General features: G+C 54.2%; 9 protein-coding genes across 9 annotated transcripts; 5 read left to right on the top strand and 4 right to left on the bottom strand.

Moving 5' to 3' along the window:
- Positions 1–135: 135 nt before the first annotated feature.
- BU26DRAFT_488927 (uncharacterized protein) lies at positions 136–2,006 on the top strand (the record flags this gene model as incomplete). Its single annotated transcript, XM_033826001.1, has 3 exons — positions 136–260; positions 339–383; positions 431–2,006. The coding sequence occupies exons 1-3, from the start codon at positions 187–189 to the stop codon at positions 2,004–2,006; spliced, it is 1,695 nt and encodes a 564-aa protein (XP_033681081.1). The 5' UTR covers positions 136–186.
- Positions 2,007–3,373: 1,367 nt separating this feature from the next.
- Positions 3,374–4,270, bottom strand: BU26DRAFT_488925 (PEBP-like protein; the record flags this gene model as incomplete). Its single annotated transcript, XM_033826000.1, has 2 exons — positions 3,374–4,054; positions 4,117–4,270. The coding sequence occupies 2 exons, from the start codon at positions 4,268–4,270 to the stop codon at positions 3,486–3,488; spliced, it is 723 nt and encodes a 240-aa protein (XP_033681080.1). The 3' UTR covers positions 3,374–3,485.
- Positions 4,271–6,292: 2,022 nt separating this feature from the next.
- BU26DRAFT_521580 (uncharacterized protein) lies at positions 6,293–8,562 on the top strand. The gene has a single exon (XM_033829568.1). The coding sequence runs from the start codon at positions 6,441–6,443 to the stop codon at positions 8,352–8,354; it is 1,914 nt and encodes a 637-aa protein (XP_033681079.1). The 5' UTR covers positions 6,293–6,440; the 3' UTR covers positions 8,355–8,562.
- Positions 8,563–8,576: 14 nt separating this feature from the next.
- Positions 8,577–9,474, bottom strand: BU26DRAFT_61571 (uncharacterized protein). The gene has a single exon (XM_033836107.1). It carries the CDS (start codon positions 9,217–9,219, stop codon positions 8,770–8,772), a length of 450 nt encoding a protein of 149 aa, XP_033681078.1. The 5' UTR covers positions 9,220–9,474; the 3' UTR covers positions 8,577–8,769.
- A 1-nt stretch (position 9,475) lies between these two features.
- On the top strand, positions 9,476–11,704 carry BU26DRAFT_61562 (Opi1-domain-containing protein). Its single transcript, XM_033836105.1, has 2 exons — positions 9,476–10,093; positions 10,288–11,704. The coding sequence occupies exons 1-2, from the start codon at positions 9,712–9,714 to the stop codon at positions 11,559–11,561; spliced, it is 1,656 nt and encodes a 551-aa protein (XP_033681077.1). The 5' UTR covers positions 9,476–9,711; the 3' UTR covers positions 11,562–11,704.
- On the top strand, positions 11,651–12,061 carry BU26DRAFT_61568 (uncharacterized protein). The gene has a single exon (XM_033836106.1). It carries the CDS (start codon positions 11,741–11,743, stop codon positions 11,954–11,956), a length of 216 nt encoding a protein of 71 aa, XP_033681076.1. The 5' UTR covers positions 11,651–11,740; the 3' UTR covers positions 11,957–12,061.
- A 1,102-nt stretch (positions 12,062–13,163) lies between these two features.
- Positions 13,164–14,082, bottom strand: BU26DRAFT_61544 (uncharacterized protein). Its single transcript, XM_033836104.1, has 2 exons — positions 13,411–14,082; positions 13,164–13,350 (listed from the first exon to the last, which is right to left on the bottom strand). Exons 1-2 carry the CDS (start codon positions 13,923–13,925, stop codon positions 13,227–13,229), a joined length of 639 nt encoding a protein of 212 aa, XP_033681075.1. The 5' UTR covers positions 13,926–14,082; the 3' UTR covers positions 13,164–13,226.
- Positions 14,083–15,290: 1,208 nt separating this feature from the next.
- On the bottom strand, positions 15,291–15,690 carry BU26DRAFT_61535 (uncharacterized protein). The gene has a single exon (XM_033836103.1). The coding sequence runs from the start codon at positions 15,623–15,625 to the stop codon at positions 15,341–15,343; it is 285 nt and encodes a 94-aa protein (XP_033681074.1). The 5' UTR covers positions 15,626–15,690; the 3' UTR covers positions 15,291–15,340.
- A 146-nt stretch (positions 15,691–15,836) lies between these two features.
- Positions 15,837–21,500, top strand: BU26DRAFT_521577 (uncharacterized protein). The gene is made up of 6 exons (XM_033829567.1): positions 15,837–16,336; positions 16,492–16,922; positions 17,106–17,203; positions 17,278–20,750; positions 20,803–21,014; positions 21,070–21,500. Exons 1-6 carry the CDS (start codon positions 16,114–16,116, stop codon positions 21,097–21,099), a joined length of 4,467 nt encoding a protein of 1,488 aa, XP_033681073.1. The 5' UTR covers positions 15,837–16,113; the 3' UTR covers positions 21,100–21,500.
- The last annotated feature ends 280 nt before the right edge of the window (positions 21,501–21,780 follow it).

The following is a 21,780-nucleotide window of genomic DNA, read 5'->3' as shown; positions in this document are numbered from 1 at the left end:
GCTTGCTAACAAGGGTACGTTTGACGCTTTGCCTATCTAGCAACGCTTTACTACTTTTGGAGGAGTTTGCTGAGCTAAGCAAGCAGCAAACTTCGCGAACCCCTGAACGTTCCAGATGTCCACACCCATGCAGTGATAATTAGAGGTGTCTATCAACTTTATTGCGAGCTCTAAAATCTGCTCGACATGTTGCCAACACCCGGTGTTAAGAATACCCGCAAACACAACCCTAAAGTGAGGACTGGCTGCAAAACATGCAAGTAGGTCTACACTCTCATGTTCAATGAACCAATAAATGCTCATAGAGCCCATTGGACGACTGGCTGACATCTGTATAGGGTACGCCGTGTCAAGTGTGATGAGAAGCGACCCAGCTGCTTGAGGTAAGCATGATCTACAGGATCCGCTGTCGCTCTCCTGATCCAATCAGGTGCACCAGTACAGGCCGCAAATGCGATGGCTACGCCCAACCCAAACAGGACTACCAAACCCAAGTAATCAGCCAAAGCCGGGCATCCCGTGTCCAAAATGCCGTACCAATGCTTTCCGGATTCGGCGATAACGTGCACTATCTGGAGTTCTACCATTATTGTGCTGGTCCCACTCTGTCTAGCGCAGATAGATTCGACACCGAGTTCTGGTCGCGCATATCCCTCCAGATGGCCCATTCGGAACCGGCCGTGCGTCACGCCCTTATAGCTCTAGGGTATCTTAACAAGCAGGAGACAGGCAGTTTAAAGCACGCGCGCTTAGGCTTTACAAACGATTGCAAGACTTTTTGGCCTCACTATAACAAGGCTGTTAGGCATCTTGTTGAGCGCATGGCCGAGCCGTCCTACTCACCAGAAATCGGGCTTGTCACTTGTGTACTCTTTGTGTGCATCGAGTTCCTGCGCGCCGACATTCAGACAGCATTCACGCACCTAAGGAGTGGACTCAAAATCATTTCTGAGCTACGGCAAAGACACCACACCGACTCACCGAGGCAGCTCCCTGGAGCAATTCAAAACGGTTCCACCGCACCGATGGATATGATCGAGGACAAGCTTATGCCGATGTTCATTCGAGGAATGGCATCTGCTCTCATGTTTGGATTGAAAGTCGAGGACGACTTCGCAATACTCTGTCCGCCTCCGCAATCCTTCCAGTCGCGACGTTTCACGAGCATTCGCGAGGCCCAGTCTTCCTATCACGAGCTCCGGAACGCTACTCTCATCTTCGCACGCCAGATGATCATCAATATCATCGTGCTGCATATAAACCCAGCGACAGCGGAGGACGTTCAACGCCAAAATCAGTTCCTGGAATGCCATCGCGCATGGTACCGGGCGTTGGAAGCGCTGGAATGCTCTCAGACATGGTCCTCAGAAGATAAAGTCGCCATCAGCTCCCTGAAAGTGTCCTACTACGCAACCTACGTCTTTGTAGCCTGCGCGACAGACGCTGGCCAAATGTCCTACGATGCCCATCTCGACAGCTTCAAAGCGCTCCTACACCACGCCAAAATTGTGCTCGATTCTATGCACCTCGGGGGCCTCGAGGCAAAGCCATCTTCCCGCGCTGCCGCTGCAAACTTCACTTTCGAAATCTCCCTCATTCCCTCCCTGTTCATGGTCGCAACACGCTGCCGGTGTCCCACCACCCGCCGCGAAGCCGTCTCCCTCCTTGCTCTCAATCCACCACGCGAGGGTCTCTGGGATGCAGAGCAGCATGTCATCGTGTCCAACCGCGCCATGGAGATGGAGGAGATGGAGGTAGATGAGAGAGGGTGGCCGACGGAGAACGCGAGGCTCTGGAGTAGCGTTATCGAACCGAACATGGACCGGACTGGCGGCTTTTGGGTGCACCATTGCCCTGCGAAGTGGGTTGGGAGCGTCGATGAGACAGGGAGGCAGAGGATAATACGTGAGTATCATGTTCTTGAGGAAACTCTGACAGATCCCCTATATGGATATGTGGAGCCCCCGAGAATCGCGTTTTCCCCCAACACGGCTCCTTTACATTAATAGAAGCTATGTCTTGCATCTACCAAGTTCGTTTTGAAAATCGAACTACTACACAGCCACGATAAATGGCGCGGAAGACGCTGGGACAAGGACATGCCTCACCAGGAATACGCCTCAACTTCTAACTCAAACTCCGTCTTCCCAAGTTTCCCTGCCTTGGAAACAGCAGCTCGTACATCGTCGCAAAGCCCACCGGGCCCTGATACAACTACGCCGACCCTTTCCCAACCGGCTTCCATCTCCTCAGCCAGCAACTGTGTGACATCAAGTCGGCTCCCTACGCTGACATGTTTGTCTGCGACACTAGTGAGAGCCCCTTCTAGGTTCTCGGCCAAGCATCTAGTAGACTCTTTGGCGCTCCAGGCCAGCATGACGTTCCAGTGATTGACGAGAAAGGGCAAAACGCCTGTCACGCCGATACCACCACTGATGAGCAGCAAGCGATCGTGCGCAAGGGCAGCCGTGCCCAACAGCCATGTTGAACGAAGGATGGCGGAGATCCTCATATTGACCGGTGGCAGGCACGAGCTCGAATGATGTCGCGCTGGACACAGAGAAGGAGGGCCTTGCAGACATTATATCGCCATCCTATGGCACGAAAGGTAGAAGAAATCAACCCATCAGATAGGTTTGCCAAGCATGCCAATTTGGCAGGAGGATTCGCGCAGGAAACCCATGTCCGTCAATACCGACTTGAGCTCGTTCTTGCTGTAAGCTGCAGCTGCTGAAATAGGGCTAAGGCGTGCGGCTTGCATGCGGGCCACTGACAAGCACAAGAAAGCCTTCGTGTGCACACAACTTATTTCCCTGCCTAAATGCTGGGACGTTGGGCTATCCAGGTCCGTGGATTCGTCTCGACGGGCGTGTGGGCTGCATTGCACTACGCGTCTAGCGCCTTGCTGGGTCGAGAATATAATCTTTGAAAGTGTGCGTGTGAGGCTATTCGAGAACGTTGAGGCGCGTAACGGACGCGATTGCTGGCGCCTAGTATATCGCAGTTGGGTGGTCGAGTAATGCCTATGATGTCTGTTTTAGCTGGAGCTGGCTTTGGCTCTAGCGCCTTGGCGTAGTGAATTGCTACCACGCTCACCTCAATGATCTCAAAGGCGACACCTGGGGCAGAGAAGAGGGTACGGCTAAGCCGCTGAAGCAGCTGCATTGTGTACGTACCATTCTTTAGTAATACTAGCCATAGTACTTCGCCCACGGCAAGAGACCATCCCTTTCTTCTACAAGTCCGCCCACCAGTCAAACGCTTGTACAGCCCCTTCGTGCCACATGAACTGAGAATTGCGCCAGCTCCCATACTAACGCCATCTTACATGCTCTCAAGTCGTGATTGCAAGACATGAATGCCTTCATAAGCTCATATTGGTATCTGTACATGCAATTTATCAAAGGAATCCAGCTTTGACAATCTATCACAGCTGTCCTCTTACCCTCCTAGAAGCCATTTTTACGGTCTGAACGAGCTAGTCCTTACACAGCTACCAACGCCAATCCGCCTAACAAGCCCGCCAAACCTAGCGACAGATCTACTCTTCCTGCCGCGCCCTCGAACGGCTGCAGCGTGTTCCTCGAGATACCGCCGCTCGCCGTCGCGGTTCCGCTCGCAGTTGCGCCGGCCCTGCCATCCACGGTGAAGAAATTCCCTGCAATTGGCGCGCTCACACCATTCGTCTGCATGAAGGAATTGATATTGAAGTTGATCCTCGCTTGCGTATCCGCGAAGTCGGAGGCCTGCACCTGCAAGGTGCTGGGCTGCTGGAAGAGCAACTGGACGTAGCGATGTGCGATCGTGTCTGTCGCTGGTGGGGAAGGGCCGAGATAGGTTGCAGGTCCCTTTTCGGAGGATGCGAGCAGCACGGCCGAGCCACCGATCTTCTGTTGAGTGGCCTTGAAGCCGGTGTTCATGGCGTGCAGGAGGACGCGCCGCGTAGAGTTCCCTTCTGTAGGGGGGACATCCAAGTCCAGCATGACGAACATGTAGGTGTCGTTTGAGGCGATGGCGGAGCTTGATATGGCAATTTGTGGTTGACTCGCGGTCACTTTTGGGGATTAGTTTATATACGGACGAAAGGCGAAATGAGTGTAGGTGAAAAGGACGTACCGGCTTTTGTCAGCTGCTGCCCGGGTGTATTGACGGCGGTTGAGTTAAAGAGGACATCGAGTTTTGTATCAACCGAGGGCGTAAATCCTGAGGGAGTTTGCGCCTGCGCAATACCGACCAATGCGGCGAGGAGGATAGATGATGCGAAGTACATGATGTATAGTCGTAGTCGTAGTCGTAAGTCGTGAGTACAGTTGTAAGAGTACAAATGGGAGCGATTATGTGTCTATTAAACAGTGGTTCCTCGCAGAGGTGCGCCGCGAATACGAGGCGCTCGACGGATGGTATATAAGTCGTCGTAGTGCAACTACGCGTCATTGGAAGCGTGCGGCGACTCCCGCCGCATGGGCTGTCGCACTGTATCGTATGCGCTATGCATAGTAAATCTCCGGCAAGGCTGCGAAGGGTGACCCTGTGCTTGAAACGTGGAGTGCGCGAGGCGGAGACTCTGCCGAGCTTTACCCATAATGCCGCCAACGGAACCAAGGTTCTGCGTCGCTTCTTGAATTTGGCAGAATGATCTCGTATGACTGTGGTGGGAAATATGGGATTTTCATATCGGTGGTGGTGAGTCCGACTTGTATAGCCGCGACGCGATGAAGCATGAGAAGAGCAAAACCTGAGAAGATGACGTAGGAAGGAGCAAATGGAAACGAGGGGGCCTGAAAATGAAACATCGACATAGCTTTGTACGTTACCACGATGAGGCTCTGAGCGTGATCGGCAGTGGTATATGTCAAATGGTTGAGCGCGGTTGAGCGCAGTTGTACGAGATGGCCGAAGCTTTTCGTGTTCAAAGTCAAGGCGCGGCCTTGGAAACCTTGATATAACAGCAGAGTGGGGATCGACCTCACTGAGCTTGGTTCGCTGACGAATGCAACAGGCGGACGCCTCGAATTCAGAAACATTGTTTGGAAGGGGTCCGGCTAACGAGAGGGGATTGCCTCGGGCAATGATGGTAGCGCGTTCCACTTGCAGCATGTCCGATCCAAGCACGTTTTGCTGCGAAAGACGCGTGATAGCTGTGAGAGAAGACTGAGAAAGCTCGTCGCATTTCGGGTACCGTTCGCTGCTGTTGTCAATCTGTCAGGCGTCTGTCAGTGCAAAGTCCCGCCAAGCCCATCTCAATGCGACGAGATTCTAGGCGAACAGCCGAGGAGCTTGGTCGAAGAAAAGACCGACGATGACGTCTACGTGCCTCAGATGAGTGTGAGGCCAAGAGCATCTGCTGCTATGTTTATAAATAGGTCCCGTTGCTGGAGCTCGAAGTTGTTCACGAGAATGAACCTTTCTCTTTTTTCGCAGTGTAACAGCTCAGTCTATTGGATTAAACCTACGGAAAAGGTACCATCTGAGGTGCGTTCAACGTCACGACGGTAAGTGACGAAGGAGCGCGGACAAGAAGCAACTGATGGAATTCGCATGAATTTCGGGAGATCAGCTGCCCGCGATCGCGTTTACGCGGAGAGCGCGATGTCCAAATCGCATTCTTTTTGCTTCAATGTTTCGACTTAAATATCCAATCGAGAGGTGCTGAAGCTCCATTGGACGGGCGGTTGTAGGCAAATTGCCTCGTCATGTAAATATCGCAATTCGAGTGACCTGCTAACGCCGCGCTGAAGGAAGTCTTAACCGGATTGGAGTCAGTAAAGCCAGTGAGGGCCTTCAGAGGGTAGTGTTGTGCAAGCGTCAATCGCACCTCGCATTAAGGACATAATCTGCCATCTGCGAAAGTTGAGATTTCAAGGTCAAATTCGTGCTATAGCGATCGCGCATGACCAAGGATGCGAAGAAGATCCATTGATAAGATTGCCACCACTGTTATCGAGACCTCGGGAAGCCGTACTTAAGATAGCCTGGCTGGTCAAACATCAGGAAACGGTAAAGTCTTCGGTCTTGAATCGATAGCGCGATCGAACCGGGATCTGGTGGCACTGCCTAGCTCCCGTATGAAGGGGATTAGGAGCAAGGAGGGCATGGCGGAGTAGAGGTCTCGATAAGCGCTTCCAAGTTCAACTTTATTAGAAGAGGAAAGACGAAGTAAACGTCAGATTGTGTTAAGAAGATGAAGAAGACGCGCTAATTTTAGCGCTGACACGTGAGTTGGCGTTCGGGTCTGTGCGCCCGGTCACTTCCCCGCGTCGCAAGGCTGCTGAAGCCTGACAACGAACCTTGTTCCTAACTCTTGTCTCCATTTTGTATACTCTTGTCCCTTGTACTTCCTTGACGCTGATCTGGCGCGTATTACACCCCTTGGAAGACTCCTCCCCGTTCTCCTGGCGACCTGCCGGACTTGCGCTCTTCGCCGACGCGGGCAAGTATACATGGGCGACCAGGCCCCTGCCAGACCAGATGCAGCGGAAGGAAAGGGCAGCGCTGAGGTGGAATGGCCGCTCCCATACCGACTTCGACCGCCACAGCAGCACGAGCAGAAGCCGCACTGGACGCATCATCTCTATCGAGGTCCCAATAACGAGGCCGTTGAAGTATTGTACAGCAGCAACAAGGCTCAGTCGGAGGCATTGGCTCAGAGATTTCTCAATGAACCTATCTTAGGGTTCGATCTAGAGTGGCCGATGCCCTGGAACTGGACCAAACCCGAAAAGACACTCAAGGACGAGATTGCTCTCTTGCAGATCGCAAGCCCGGACAAAATCGCCCTGTTCCACCTCGGCCTTCACAGTGGCACCGAGCCTACTGATCTCATTTGCCCGTCCTTGCGGAAGATCATCGAATCCCCAGCTATCACGAAGACTGGGCACAACATCATGGCAGCCGACTGCAGCAAGTTGAAGAAACATTTCTCCCTGGTACCTCGAGCTATCTTCGAACTGAGCCATCTGCATTACTTAGTCATGCATGGCCAAAACGAGCCCTCGAAAGTTCTCACTAAGATAGGTGGGATTAGCCTGGCAGAGCTCGTCAGAATCCACCTTGGGTATGAGATGTTAAAAGATGGAAAGGTCAGGAAGAGTAACTGGAAGAGGCCGCTCAATGAAAGACAGAAGACTTATGCAGCAGCAGATGCATATGCTGGCGTCATGCTCTACCATTGCTTGAACGCGAAAAGAGTGGCTATGGACCCTAAGCCACCCATGCCATTACTAGCAGACCGCTATCTACCATTCGGATCAGCAAAGCAAGAAGCTGTTCGACTCCTACCCTCGAAAGAAGGCGAGACATTCGCAACGGCTGCTGTCGTTTTTGGAGTGGAGGAGTTGCAACAGGAAGAAAAGCAGCAAAACTCAGGAACAGACCCTGTATCGAAAGACAGCGTTCCGAAAAACCGAGCAACGAAGGCCTGTAAAGAGCGGCCCAAACTGGACACGAAATCACAAGCCCTATTCGACCAATTATCACTTCGTCGCAAAGTTCTTGCGAAGGCGGAAGGCGTGCCTGCGTTTCGAGTCGCGTCGGATGCCGTACTTGAATCCCTCGCGCGAGAGCGTCCGGAGGACGACGATGCACTACTCAGTGTGAAGGGAATCGGTAAAAAGCAGCAAGACAAGTATGGGGCAGAATGGCTGGAAGTGATCGCTCAATTTCTGGCAATAAACGAGATCGTACCGCTTGAGCCACTTGAATCAATACCGCAGGTAACATCGGCGTCCGCTCTAGATACGCAGCGTAAGGCACGACCTGCTACGCCCACTCGTCAACCCCGACGTCGAAAGCAGCCACCGGAAAATTCTCCAGATTCGTCTCCGGCGTTTGGAAACCCCGTACGCCCTCCACCCCAGCTACACACCGGGCTATCTTTCGGGCTGGCGGGAACGCAGCTCTCGGACGATGGAGCGACTGTGGATGGTCCATCTCAGACCGAAGCTCATGAGCCCGTGGAAGAAGCTTCAGAAGGGGAGTCGGATAGCTCTTTAGCTTTCTTTACGCCTCTCTCCAGACCAGGATCGCTCAAACGAAAGCGATCCGAAAGTCCACTCGACACGTATATTCCAGGCCCAAGTGAAAAGGACACCGCACCTCTTACTCCGAGATCTAGGATATTCCGCAACAAGATTGTGGCTTTCAGCAGGCAAGTCACAGGGAAGCTTAAGTCGCGGCCAGCGGATGCAGGTCCAGTTGTATCGGAGACGACAATCGACCGAATTGTTGCGGTGGCGCCTCGGACGCTGGAAGAACTGCATCGGATACCGGGCATTGAGGGGTTTGTCCAGGCGTGTAAAGAGACGGAAGTGGACCTGTTGAAGAACATCATGAAGTTTGCGCCAGTGAAGTTTTAACAGACCCCTAAATCTAGGCGATTGAATCTTTTCGAAACAAGACCGACGACACCAAGCTTCTTCAGTTGCTCTGTACGATGCGCACAGCGGTTGTTTGCATCTTCGGTTCCTTCAGGGTCAGCGAAAGATGACGTCTCAATAGGCAGATGGCATTCGGCATACAAAGATGTTATCTGGGGAAAGGATTTCTGTATTGAGAAAGGTTAGGTTGATTTTGAATATTTTTATATACCCCACATGCTGTCCCTTCTCCCACTTGGCAGCGAAATGGCATTCACATGTGAAGGGGCGGATGCCTGCTGCCGACACCGCCAACTGCCGATCGAACACCTCAGCCAGCACCTGAAGGGCTTCTAGCCCAATAACGTGGCGCTATCACTGCAGCCTCTTGCTCGCAATCAGCACCCTGTTCGGTTCAGGGTCTTCGCGTTCGCATATACGCGGTTTTCGTTCTCTGTCGATGCGGAATGCAGACGGCCACCTCGGGCGCTTCGAATTCCTCTTGTTGAACTCGGATTATGATCGCGTAAGAGGATTCCTTCACGCCTGACACGTGCGGCCACGATGTGCCTATATCAGCATCGGTACGTAGGTACCGTGGTTGATGAAACCGAAACGACGGTCGACGGGTGGATGCGGTCAGCCATTCTCGGTTGCACGGTCTGGTCTGCCTCGGAGCCGTGGACGCATAGCATACTACGCGATAACGATGCTCAATGCCTACAAACTTCGGCGAGCAATAATGAAAAGGGATCCGTAGGCAGATGGTGTTGCTGGTGTCTCCCGTCCGGACGGCTTTGCGGATGAGCTGCGGTGGAGCGCGACGATTATTAATAGCCGGGCCGTGCTCCCCACAAGCATCCATGGATCGCCAGCCCTAACACGGGGACGACAATCCCACGGCCTCGCTGTGCGAGTCCACGACAGCGCCTCAAGTCGCGAATACCCTCAACAACCATTGCATAGGAAAGGCAGAGTCAGATAGTCGCCCTGTGTCGCCCGGCTCTCGAGGCACTCGGCTTATCTCTGCCGTGGGCGCTGAACGAGCAGGCGCTTGGCACGTCTGTGGCGCGTCCATCCCTCAGATTAGTGGCTGCCACATGCACGACTGACGCTTGACATGTGATTTTCAGTGGAAAGTGAGCGGACCGCACATCGCTGCCGCACCGCTCACCCTCCCTATCCTGACTGAGGCCTACCGTCATTCACTCCAGCTTGCCCCTCGATATCGACTTCTACGGCTGTCCAGTGGTGAATATGGTCGAGTAGACGTTCGCAGCGTCACCTTCGCACACCCCACCACCGTCCGACCGCCTCTTTGGGAGAAAGCGCGGCGGCAACGTCACCAGCAGCAACAATGCAGCAGGAACGTTCCGCGCAGCCGCCAGCATACACGCAGCATGACCCGAGCTCGCTGAACCTCCCGTCCGTCCCGACGCACACTCTCCCCAGTCTGCGCAGCCTGGACCTGCCGGACGCCAGTCCGGGACCAGCTACGCACTCGTCGCGCGCCTCCATCGAGCTGAGCCCGAAGACTACGAGCACACAATGGGGACCGCTGCCGCCGCTGAGCAGTGCGACGTTTCCCAGGGTGCCTGAGGGCGATGTCGGAAGCCCGATGGATACAGCGAGCGTGGTTAGTGGCGTCGAGGAGCGGAGGAGGGAGATGAGTGTGCTGAGCGTGGACGATCCGGATGTGCGGTTGGCGGCAGAGGCGCTGAGTGGATTGGGCAATCCAGGTGCGTACAAGCTCGTTCTGTATCCATGGATGCTCGTTTGGGCAAATGCACATGGAGGAATTGCAATTTCGTCATCGCACTCGGGGCGTTGTGGCGTCATGGTGTCTTTGACGGAAGCTGCGATGCACCTCGCATGGCGGGGAATCTTCAATCGAGCCTCCCTTGCGTCTGTCCAGCATGCTAACAGCCCACAGACTTCGCCCGATCACCCACCTCCCGCTCCGTCACCCTCTCCGCCCGCGAACCCACAGCCGAGCCCGAGCCACTCCTAAACCTTTTGACATCTGCCCATCCATGGTTGGGCGGCAGTATCAACGGTTCCATATCCGCCTACAACGCAACCAAGGGTTACTCCCCTCGCTTCGTCAAGTACGGTGCCGAGCTCATCGAACGCAACATCGGGTCACCCGTCGTGAACACCGTTTCTTCCGTCGGCCGGCGCACCGGCGTAGAAAAGAACCTCCGCCGCTACCTAGGCGAAGTCCACCGTAGGCCCAGCGACCTCGAGCAAGGCGACGAAGCCGGACGCAAGCGCCAGCGCATCATGAGTCCCTCCCACGCAGACGCCATGGACATCGAGGACAGCCTCGCATTGGCCCGCACACGCGGCGGCTCGCACTCCTCCTACGCCGAGTCTCTCCCTGCATACGACGATCACCGCTCCCCGAAGTACGAAGAAACCGCCGTCGTGGTCATCGATCCCGCACTCACCGCCAAAGACACCGACGCCCAATCCACAACCTCCAACCAAGACCGCCGCGTAAACTGGTCTACCCAGCTCATAATGACGACGTCTGGGCTCGGCGTCGCACTCTCAGACGCGTCGCTCAAGAGTCTGAAATTGTGCTTAGGTTTGCTGCGGAGCGCGACTAAGCACATCGACAGCGTGATGCATGCGCTCAAGCTCGTGCTCGAGGAGTACGAGACCGCGCTCAGGAACACGCGCCAGTCAAATGGCGAAGCTACACACGACGAGAAATCGGGCGATGTGGCCATGTCAGGAGGCTGCTCGGAAATGGACCCCGAGCGCGAAGAACAAGTGCGCCGCATCGCTGACCGCATGAAGTCGCTCTCCAGCGATATATGGACTACGCTCCAAAACGTTGTCCAGTCCGTGTCGCGCTACACAGGCGGCGCTTTGCCACAGAACGCCAGCCAGGTCGTGCGCACACAGCTCCTGTCCGTCCCCCAGCGGTGGCAGCTCGCCAGTCGCAGCACGGCAAATGAGCAGCAGGCCGGCGGCGAGGAGGTCCGGGGCGCGAACCGCATGCTCGCGTTTGCGAAGGAGGGCCTTGACATGATGGGCCAGATTACAGCGGTTGTGGATGGCACTGTGCAGAGTGCGGAGAGTTGGTTGGCGAGGATTGGACGGCGGCCGCAGGGTGCTGGTGAGGGTAGTCATCTAGAGGGGGAGAAGGCTAACTCATCACTCGTTGGCGTCATGGTTGATATGCAGGAGAAGAGATAAAAGAAGCGAACAGCATTCATGCTAAAGAGAGGAAAACACCTGGGAGGGGAAAAAGCTGGGAAGAGGTTTTCTTATTGTCACGTAGATGTGCCTGTCGGACTATAACTAACAGTCCCGTATATCCCCCTTGTTCTTCTTTTCTTTTCTCTTTGGACAGCAAGGCGTTGGTTGTTTGTTCGATGGCTTGGCTTCGGTTGGGGAGGAGTTGGTGTATTTGTCCTCTTCTATTCTTTTCTATCCTATCCTGCTTTGCTTATACTCAAGTTCTTTTCCTTTGTATGTTGGTTAGTTGGTTGAATGATCAGTTCGGTCCGGCTGATGGAAACGGAAAGCAAAGGAGCTTGGTTCGGTTCGGCTTGGCTTGGATGGACTTGGGCTTGTGCGGCTGGCGTTAGAGTAAGAGTAATACAATGGAACGAATAGGCTTTTCGTTGCTATGGCTTGGACTGCGTTAAGTGAGTAAGTGTGGAGAGTGAGGGAACAGAGTGGTGGTGGTGGTGGTGCAGATGACATATCGCAGTCCGTCCTCGCGCTATCCCCCCAGCCTCATCCAAAGCTATCGCATCGGCCGCGCGAATTCGCCGTCGCCGTCCGTATCGGCGCAATACATACCTCCGACTCTCCTGTTCATCTTCACCGCCGACCCCGACCGGTGACACTGTATACCGTACCGCTCGCTCTACTTACACCGCTGGGGGCCATACCATTGTACTACCTGTGCATGCTAGCTGCGAATTCAAATTCTTCGACCGAAACGTGCATCTCCGCGGCCCTTCGCTCGTCCTCCTACGAAGTACACCCAATCGGGAACGCGCCAGAGGGTTTGCCTGAACCGCAAGCTTACGCTAGGTGGGTGCGTGTGTGCAGGCGGATGTCAGCCTGACCGCGTCCGCTTTGGGAAGGTATGCCAAGGTGCGTACTCGCTTGCGGAAAGTACCTAGGGAGGTGTTCACCCAGTCCCATGGCTTAGGTTTGTATGCAAGGGATGGGCATACACACGACCAATACGAAGGCATCTGATTTCTGAGAAGGCGAGCTTACGTTTTAGATTGCGGGCTCGGCGGGTGCCGTGGTTCAGCGAGTGGATCTGATGGTATACAATGCTTACTCTGAGCTGAAAAGCGCCCAGGGCGATCGGCAATAGGTTTGCCTTGTTGGATGGACGAGCTGTTTTGGAACGCGATGGCGGATACGAATCTGGCTTTGGTATTTCAAATTGGATATCTGGGAAGGGCAAAAATAGTACTCGGGGTTGCCGGGCTTGGGGGAGCCGGTGAGTGCAGAGGGAAGGGGAGGGGAGGGATGGGAAGGGGAGTGAGACATGCGATGGGGAGGGCATGGTGAGCTGGGGGGTTCTGGGGTGGCATTGGGATAGGTGATGGTATTATTGTGGTGGATTCTATCTATGATACGAGAAGACGTGAGAAAGAAGCTAGGAAATACAGCGAATGTGGGTATCCAACACCGGGAAAGAGAAAACCAGAAGAACGCCCCGAATTCCCATCCCAAATCAACCTCGTATCCCGCATTACATCGTAACTTGCTTCGTTGAGCTCAGATGTGAAAAGAGTGTTGTGATACTGAACGATCGAACTAGTTGGGGAAATCCATCGTGGGGCGGTGGCAGTGCTGGAGGGTGTACCTGCTCCCCATGCCGTTGAGCGATTAAACGCAGACCGTGAATTTCGAAGGGCGGAATCTGCCTTGTAGGATCGAGATGCAGTCGTTCTCGTGTTTTTGTGTTTTTGTCGCGGTTGAGAGGGCAATTGCACGGGGTGTTTTCAGGGTACTGTCGAGGATCGAGCAAGCTCTGGGATGGCGTATTCGCGCCAATGGGTGTCCTGCTTACAGAGCCTGCACCGAAAGCACTCTATGGAGTCCTATCTCCCGCTTTGCTGATTGCCGCTCTGTTGGGTGGAGGACGTCGGGCTCGAGCCTGAGGACGAGGAGGAGGATCCTGCGTTCGGCGAGGAGGGCGACGTCTGCGGTTGGAAAAAGGGGTGGCCGGTGCTGCCGCTCGGTGATGGCACGTTTTGGACCTGGAAGGGTGCCATTCGAATGGGAGGGATCATGGTGAAGGAATTGATCGCTTCGACCCGGTGATAAGATATGACTCCCGAATTGAAAGGAGAACGGTTGCAATGGGCGTGAAGGAACGACGAGAGTCCGCGTAGAGCGGAATATGTAAGGAAAGCAGAAGAGGATAGAGGTGTAGTCTTGAAAGACTAGAAGAGGAGAGAGGGAGAAAGTTAGCAAAGTGGATAGTCTGAGCAATTCAAAATATGCTTCCTCGCAACCAGTGCATCTAATAATATACTCACCCACACGTGCACTTTGCGCGTCTCTTCCCACGCCACGGCACATGACACCGCGTCACTTACAAGACTGCCTTACGAATCGCTCAACGTACGTAAGGCAGCGGTAGCCTGGCTGCTGAAGCCCTGGATTAGTAACACTCTCGGGATTAGCGATCTCCCTCCCCAACACCATCTATCTAATCTGGAGACCCCTCAAGATACGCAGCGACGATTGGTGGCCGAAGAGCATTGGCAATGCAGCCAGTCTCAAATAGGGACCGTGGGGTGAGATAACGAGACTCATCGCGGAACATTTTTCGTTGTATGCGAGCACAGCTCCGTCACCGGTTTTGAGGCTGTGGACTATGCGACCAGTGGTGAGTCAAAGCAGCCCCGCGGTTCGTATAGCGGTTCGCGACGGTAGAGCGCTAGACCTAAGTGCGCCGATAGAGGGCGTGAGTGGTGGAAGCGCAATCCGTAACTGACGAGCGCAAATGCGAGGGTCGATCTCGGGAGGCTTGAGGTCGAAAGAAGGTATTTTTGGTTCGTGATGCAGGACCCAGCTTTCTGGAAGGTCGCCGCTCGGGTTGCAGTGAGCACGTGGTGCCATTACATAGTTGCAGAAAGGGCGTAGCGGATTGGCCAATCAGAGCTGGGTTCGAAGAAAGCTGTGCCCCACGGAGGTCTTTGGAGAAGGAATTGAGGACAAGATAAGACAATGAGGTTCTGAAGAAAGAGACTGGTAACTGCCATCAATTGTGAGTAAAGGCGGATCGGCCTAATTACCAGCTTGCCCATGCGGGCCTCTCCCAATCCACCAAGATTAGTCCTCCGCTGCGATTCTTTTTCCGGGTGAGCTTGATGACCGGGATATTGGTGTGCTGAGGGTATCCTAAAGCCTGCCCTAAGACATGCCCTCCGTTGATCGGAGACATATCAGCCCGCTGTGGGGTTCAAGCGCTTAGTGCCAAGAGGAGATGTCAACGACTCCGACAGAGCATAACGTTGCGTCTTCTAAGCAAGATAGCATGCTATCGGGTTTAGCGAGAGAAGTACGGTATTGCGATTGTACGTCATGGCCAGCTTTCGGGCTTGCTCCTCTGTTGCGAGGGGTGTGCGTGTGTGCCAACCTGGGAACAGAGCCTAACGGTTGCCGCGTCCATGCGTGCACAACGAGTTTAGCTCTCCGTGGATGTGATTCAATGAAGGGATGTTGTCCACAGATCAGTCTGCAGCACCGCCCTTTTCTTCTAGGTGTTGCAAAAACAGGGCGGTGTATGAGTAAAAAAGACTCATGCCGCCAAGAGACGGACGCGGGCGAAAGCTCTCCGGTTCGGGAGAGGCGCGTCAAATTGCTCAGCGGGCAAACAACGGGGGGATGATGACCATGATGATAATGGTGGGTTCGGAGCCTTGGAGAGAGCGAGCAGCGAGAGCAAACAGCGAAAGTCTCCTTTAGTAAAGGGGTCTCGAAGCCGTATATTAGTATCCTTGGCCGGATGAAGAAGGAAGAGGTTCCGACCCAACAGGAGGGGCAAGGCTGCTGACAAAAGGGCGGGTGGGGTTCATATTGAAGGTGGGGCAGTCGGGCCCGGTGCTGGGTAGACCCGACCAGCACTCTTGGGGGGTGTAGTTGGTCGTACGGACGCTGCTGCAAGACTTTAATGAAAATTGAGGCTCTTTGGCATTGAACTCGCTTGCCCGTTCCATGGGAAAGGGAAAATGCGTTGTACCGTATAGCGACTTCCGCGGAGCGACGCCAAGCATATATTCGTAAACACGAGATTTAACACTTGTGCTGTCCGCGGGTGCCGCTTCGGCGCGTTTGTGGGCCAATGCCGGACAGAATCCGTCCCCCTTGCCCGTCAAGCGGCGCCATATCAATGGCCCATTGTGAGTCATGCGGTTCGTCGTCCAAAACAACCAGTCGGTGAGGAGTCTCCACCAGAAGGGCTGCGGGATCTCCTCATCCAGCGTCGGCTGCAACTTGCGGCGAGGCTAGGTAGCATTGGGGTGGCCACCCGCAAAGTGGGCCGCTTTATCGCGTTCTTAAGTCCGAGATCTGCTTTTAGTCCAGGGTTGTCAGTCTCTTCTTAGATCTTTGTTTTTCCTTCATTTTATTGCGACCTTCTACACTCTCTTCCCAATTAGATTTTTTTGTAGAGTGTCTCACTCACCCGTCTCACCGCGCGGCTTGAACCGCGGCCCCGGTAAAGATCGGCACGTAAGCCGGGAACGCCCTGTCGCACCGCGTCATGGAGAAACCAGATGTTCCGCTCAACCACTCTGGCATTCGCGAACAGACCGAGGGCACGACCTACGAGCCGATACACGCGGACGGCCATCATATCCTACGCGATAACGAGAGTATAAGTACCATCTCCGACAGCACCGCCGATGCCAGCCCGACATCATATGAGAAGCGAGAGGGACCATCGCACGGCGTCAATGTGCACCGAGCTGAGGCTGAGTTCGCAGGTATGTCGCAGCACACGTACTGGGATGTCTGAGCGTTGGCTATGGAAAGCCATTCCTCCTGTTCTTTGGTGGATTGCGCACAGGTCGACATACCGACATTACTACGGCGATCTCTAATGTAAGACGTTTGCTAATCCATATCGCACCTTTCGCAGAGCTTAACAAGGAACTATCCCGAACGAGTCATATTTCGCGCGTTCAGTCCCGACAAAGTCGCAAAGGTGCAACTCACACCGATGTCGAGAAGGCCGAGGACGAGACTTCATCAGAAGAGCAGTTCGATCTAGAGACAGTACTGAGGGGCAACCGCGATGAGGAAGAAAGCGCAGGGATCAAGTCGAAGCGGATCGGGGTGGTGTTCGAAGACTTGACCGTGTCCGGCATCGGAGGAGTCAAGAATTACGTCAAAACGTTTCCCGACGCGTTCGTATCCTTCTTCAATGTCTACGAAAGTTTCAAGACGATACTCGGCTTGGGTCGTAAAGGCCGCGAGTTTGATATCCTGAAGAACTTTCGGGGTGTCGTGAAGCCTGGCGAAATGTGCCTCGTGCTGGGCCGTCCAGGCTCAGGCTGTACTACCTTTTTGGTGCGTAGGATTTCTTACACATATCAGAGATGTCACAGCTGCGCGCAGCCTCATGCAGCCCTTCAGGGTTGTCTTTTCAAGCTCACACGTGGGCTGACTAAGGGGCTTGGCGCTGGAGACGCTCCCTCCCATTCCCGCCCCCTTGCCCCTCCCCTCTCTCGGACATCTGCTAATGACGCGAAGAAAGTTGCAGCGAACCAGCGCTATGGATATACAAAGGTCGGCGGCAAGGTCTTGTACGGCCCGTTCGAGAGCGAGTTCTTTGAGAAGCGGTATAGAGGGTACGTGGGTGAAGTGGCACACTTCTCCCCTTTTCGTCTGAGACATCTGCTAATGCGTACGGCCCCATTTGCAGCGAGGCGGTGTATTGTGAGGAAGATGAAAATCACCATCCCACGCTCACGGTCGGCCAAACGCTGGACTTCGCGTTAGAGACAAAGGTGCCCGGAAAGCGACCGGCTGGCCTGTCCCGTCAAGAGTTTAAGGAGCGAGTCATCGACCTAATGTTGAAGATGTTCAACATCGAACACACACGAAACACTATCGTGGGCAATCCCTTCGTCCGCGGTATCTCTGGAGGCGAGCGCAAGCGCGTTTCAATCGCCGAGACTATGATCACAGGCGCCTCTGTGATATCCTGGGATAACTCAACACGTGGCCTAGATGCCTCCACCGCCGTGGACTACTCCCGCTCATTACGCGTTTTGACGAACATCTATAAGACCACCACCTTCGTCTCGCTTTATCAGGCTTCTGAGAACATCTATAACGTCTTCGACAAGGTTCTCGTGATCGACAGTGGCCGGCAAGTCTACTTCGGACCAGCGAAGGAAGCGCGGGCCTACTTTGAGAGCCTGGGTTTCCGTGAAAAGCCCCGCCAGACGACACCAGACTACCTTACGGGATGCACGGACCCCTTCGAACGGGAATACAAGCCTGGTAGAAATGAAAAGGACGTCCCTAGTACTCCGGATGATCTCGCCAAGGCCTACCAGCAATCTGAGACTGCGTCCCGAACGGATGCCGAAATGACTGAGTACTACGCTCGGATGGCTGAAGAGAAGCACGTGTACGACGAGTTCGAAATGGCTGTCAAAGAAAGTAAGAGACACGCCCCGAAGAAATCCGTGTACTCTATTCCGTTCTACCTCCAAATGTGGGCTCTGGCCAAGCGGCAGTTCTTGTTGAAGTGGCAGGACAAGTTCGCTTTGACAGTTTCCTGGATCACATCAATCACTATCGCCATCGTCACCGGTACCGTGTGGTTGAATCTTCCGAAGACATCTGACGGTGCATTTACGCGAGGAGGTGTTCTCTTCATCGCGCTCCTTTTCAACGCCTTCCAAGCCTTCTCTGAATTAGCATCTACCATGTTAGGCCGTCCTATCGTCAACAAGCATCGAGCATTTACCTTCCATCGCCCTTCAGCGCTTTGGATAGCGCAGATCGGTGTCGACCTGCTATTCGCATCAACGCAGATCCTTGTCTTCAGCATCATAGTTTATTTCATGACAGGTCTGGTTCGAGACGCAGGCGCCTTCTTCATCTTTGTGCTGATGATCATCACCGGCTACTTAGCGATGACGCTCTTCTTCCGAACTGTAGGATGTCTCTGCCCCGACTTCGACGTGGCCATCCGACTCGCAGCAACCATCATCACGCTCTTCGTCTTGACATCTGGTTATTTGATTCAGTGGCAATCTGAGCAGGTCTGGCTTAGATGGATCTTCTACATCAATGCCCTAGGTCTTGGTTTCTCGGCTCTAATGATGAACGAGTTTAGCCGCTTGGATTTGACGTGTGCGGGAAGTTCGCTTATTCCTTACGGCCCTAGTTATGCCGACATCAACTCGCAAGTCTGCACCTTACCCGGTAGTCAAGCTGGCTCGACCGCCGTCTCCGGTACTGATTATATCAAGTTGGCGTTTTCGTACGATCCGAAGGACCTCTGGAGGAACTGGGGCATCATTGTTGTGCTCATCGTGGGGTTCTTAATGGCTAATGCATTTCTCGGGGAATACGTCAAGTGGGGTGCTGGGGGGCGAACGGTCACTTTCTTCGTCAAAGAAAACAAGGATCTGAAGCACCTCAACGACAAATTGCGAATCAAACGCGATAAAAGGAACCACAAGGAAGAGGACACGGATGCGAGCACCGGTTTGAACATCACCTCAAAGGCCGTGCTTACTTGGGAGGATCTCTGCTACGACGTGCCGGTCCCTTCTGGCCAGCTGCGACTCCTGAACAGTATCTACGGATACGTCAAACCAGGCCAGCTCACGGCGCTCATGGGGGCCTCCGGTGCCGGAAAGACCACTCTACTCGATGTCCTAGCTGCGCGCAAGAATATCGGCGTAATTGCCGGCGACAAGCTTGTCGATGGGAAACCTCCTGGTATCGCCTTTCAACGAGGGACTGCATACGCTGAGCAGCTCGACGTCCATGAACCAGCGACGACCGTTCGTGAGGCTCTTCGGTTTTCGGCTGACCTCCGCCAGCCATACGAGACGCCACAGGAAGAGAAGTACGCCTATGTGGAAGAAGTCATCTCCCTTCTTGAGATGGAGGATATGGCAGATGCCATCATCGGGGATCCAGACACTGGCCTTGCGGTGGAACAGCGCAAACGCGTGACAATCGGCGTCGAGTTGGCTGCCAAGCCTGAGTTGCTACTCTTCCTGGATGAGCCTACGTCCGGCCTCGATTCGCAGAGCGCCTACAACATCGTCCGCTTCTTGCGGAAGCTGGCCGCTGCTGGGCAAGCTATCCTCTGTACCATCCACCAGCCAAACTCAGCGCTATTCGAGAACTTTGATCGCCTGCTGTTACTGCAACGCGGTGGCCAATGTGTGTACTTCGGCGATATTGGCAACGACGCCCAAGTGTTGCTAGACTACTTCCACCGCCATGGTGCGGACTGTCCTCCTAACGCTAACCCAGCTGAGTGGATGCTCGATGCAATTGGCGCAGGGTCCACTCCCCGCATCGGCAAACGCGACTGGGCCGACGTATGGAACGATTCCGCAGAATTCGCTATGGTCAAGCAAGATATCGTCCGCATCAAGGAGACCCGTATTGCTGAAGTCGGTTCCGCCGAGCCCATCGTTCAGAAGGAGTACGCTACGCCCCTGTTGCATCAGGTTAAGCTCGTCAACAAGCGCATGAACCTGTCTTTCTGGCGATCACCCAACTACGGATTCACGCGACTCTTTAATCACGTCATCATCGCACTGCTTACCGGTCTGATGTATCTGCAACTGGATGACTCCCGCTCGTCGCTGCAATACCGCGTCTTCATCATCTTCCAAGTCACGGTCTTGCCGGCTCTGATTCTCGCCCAAGTTGAACCAAAGTACGCGATTGCACGTATGATCTCCTACCGAGAACAGATGGCCAAGGCTTACAAGACATTCCCCTTCGCACTTGCCATGATCGTCGCAGAGATGCCGTACAGCATCCTTTGCGCAGTGTGCTTCTTCCTCCCGCTGTACTACATCCCTGGCTTGAACCCGGAGAGCTCTCGCGCTGGCTACCAGTTCTTCATCGTTCTCATCACCGAGATCTTCTCTGTCACATTGGGTCAGGCCGTTGCGGCAATGACACCTTCACCGTTCATATCATCACTCTGCAACCCGTTTATCATCATCATCTTCGCGCTGTTCTGCGGTGTCACGATTCCGAAGCCGCAGATTCCTGGATTCTGGCGGGCGTGGCTTTACCAGCTGGATCCCTTCACGAGGCTTATTGGGGGTATGATCGTTACTGAACTTCATGATCTGCCGGTCCAATGCACGCCCATGGAATTCAACAACTTCCGGGCGCCTGAAGGTACGTAAACTGCTGAAATACCCCAGGCTGGGTAATGCTAACTCCCTTGTAGGCCAGGACTGCGGAACCTACATGAGCGAATTCTTCTCCAGCGGCGCGCCAGGCTACATCCTGAACAACGCGACCGACTTGTGCCAGTACTGTGCGTACAAGGTCGGCGACCAGTTCTACGAGCCGCTTGGCTATGACTTCAGCCATCGGTGGAGAGACTTTGGTATCTTCGCTGCCTTCATTGGGTCGAATTTGATCATCTTGTTCCTTGCTGTGAGTTTTCCCCTCTATGTATGCTGCAATGTGCAGAGCTAATCGAGTTATCTAGGCCCGTTTCCTGAACTTCAACCGCCGATGAGCATGCACGCCTCGGCCATATGCTCCTCTTACGACAATTCTCGAGCCCCCGGTCCACCCTGCCTTCCGACCGCACGTCGATCGCATCTATGGCAGGCCAGGGATAGCGCAGTCCAGCGAGACAGCCTTGTGCCCCTTCGGGTGCTCAATGCGAAGGCCTTCTCTGCCTCCGCCGCCCTGTTGTTTCCTTTCTAGACTTCTTGTTCTCTATATCTCAAAAGTCATTTCCCATTCTCCGTTTGTAGATAGGAAGAAGCCTCAACGAGCACATAGACAGGCAGTCCCCGTCACCTGGGCGGCGTTTGCTCCCCCGCGCCAGTTTGCCTCTGCGAGCGAGCGTTGGCACGCCATATACAGTACTTAATACGTCTTCTCCTTGTCCCTAAATTCAAAATATGTATAACCTAATGACCGGACTCATTGGGCATCGTGAAGCCGTGGTGAAGAGTGGATGAAGCGTCACCAAAGATCGAGCTCCGGGCTCTACTTTCCACTCAACTCACCGTGACAGCGCAGCGCGACGCATACCGCCCACTGGTAGTGAACCATTGAACTCCATCATCTACACAGCCTCCTTCCTATTGTCAATCTTTCTGTCTGCCTGCGCTTCACCATCCCTTCCATATCCTTAATCCGCATTTTCGCAGCGCTGATGTTCATGCTCATGCTCATTTCTCTTTCT

Source organism: Trematosphaeria pertusa, assembly GCF_010094035.1.
Source record: "Trematosphaeria pertusa strain CBS 122368 unplaced genomic scaffold BU26scaffold_11, whole genome shotgun sequence".
NCBI classification, from domain to species: Eukaryota; Fungi; Ascomycota; class Dothideomycetes; order Pleosporales; family Trematosphaeriaceae; genus Trematosphaeria; species Trematosphaeria pertusa.
The sequence above is the reverse complement of the archived record's forward strand: the minus strand, read 5'-3'. Positions and strand labels throughout refer to the sequence as shown.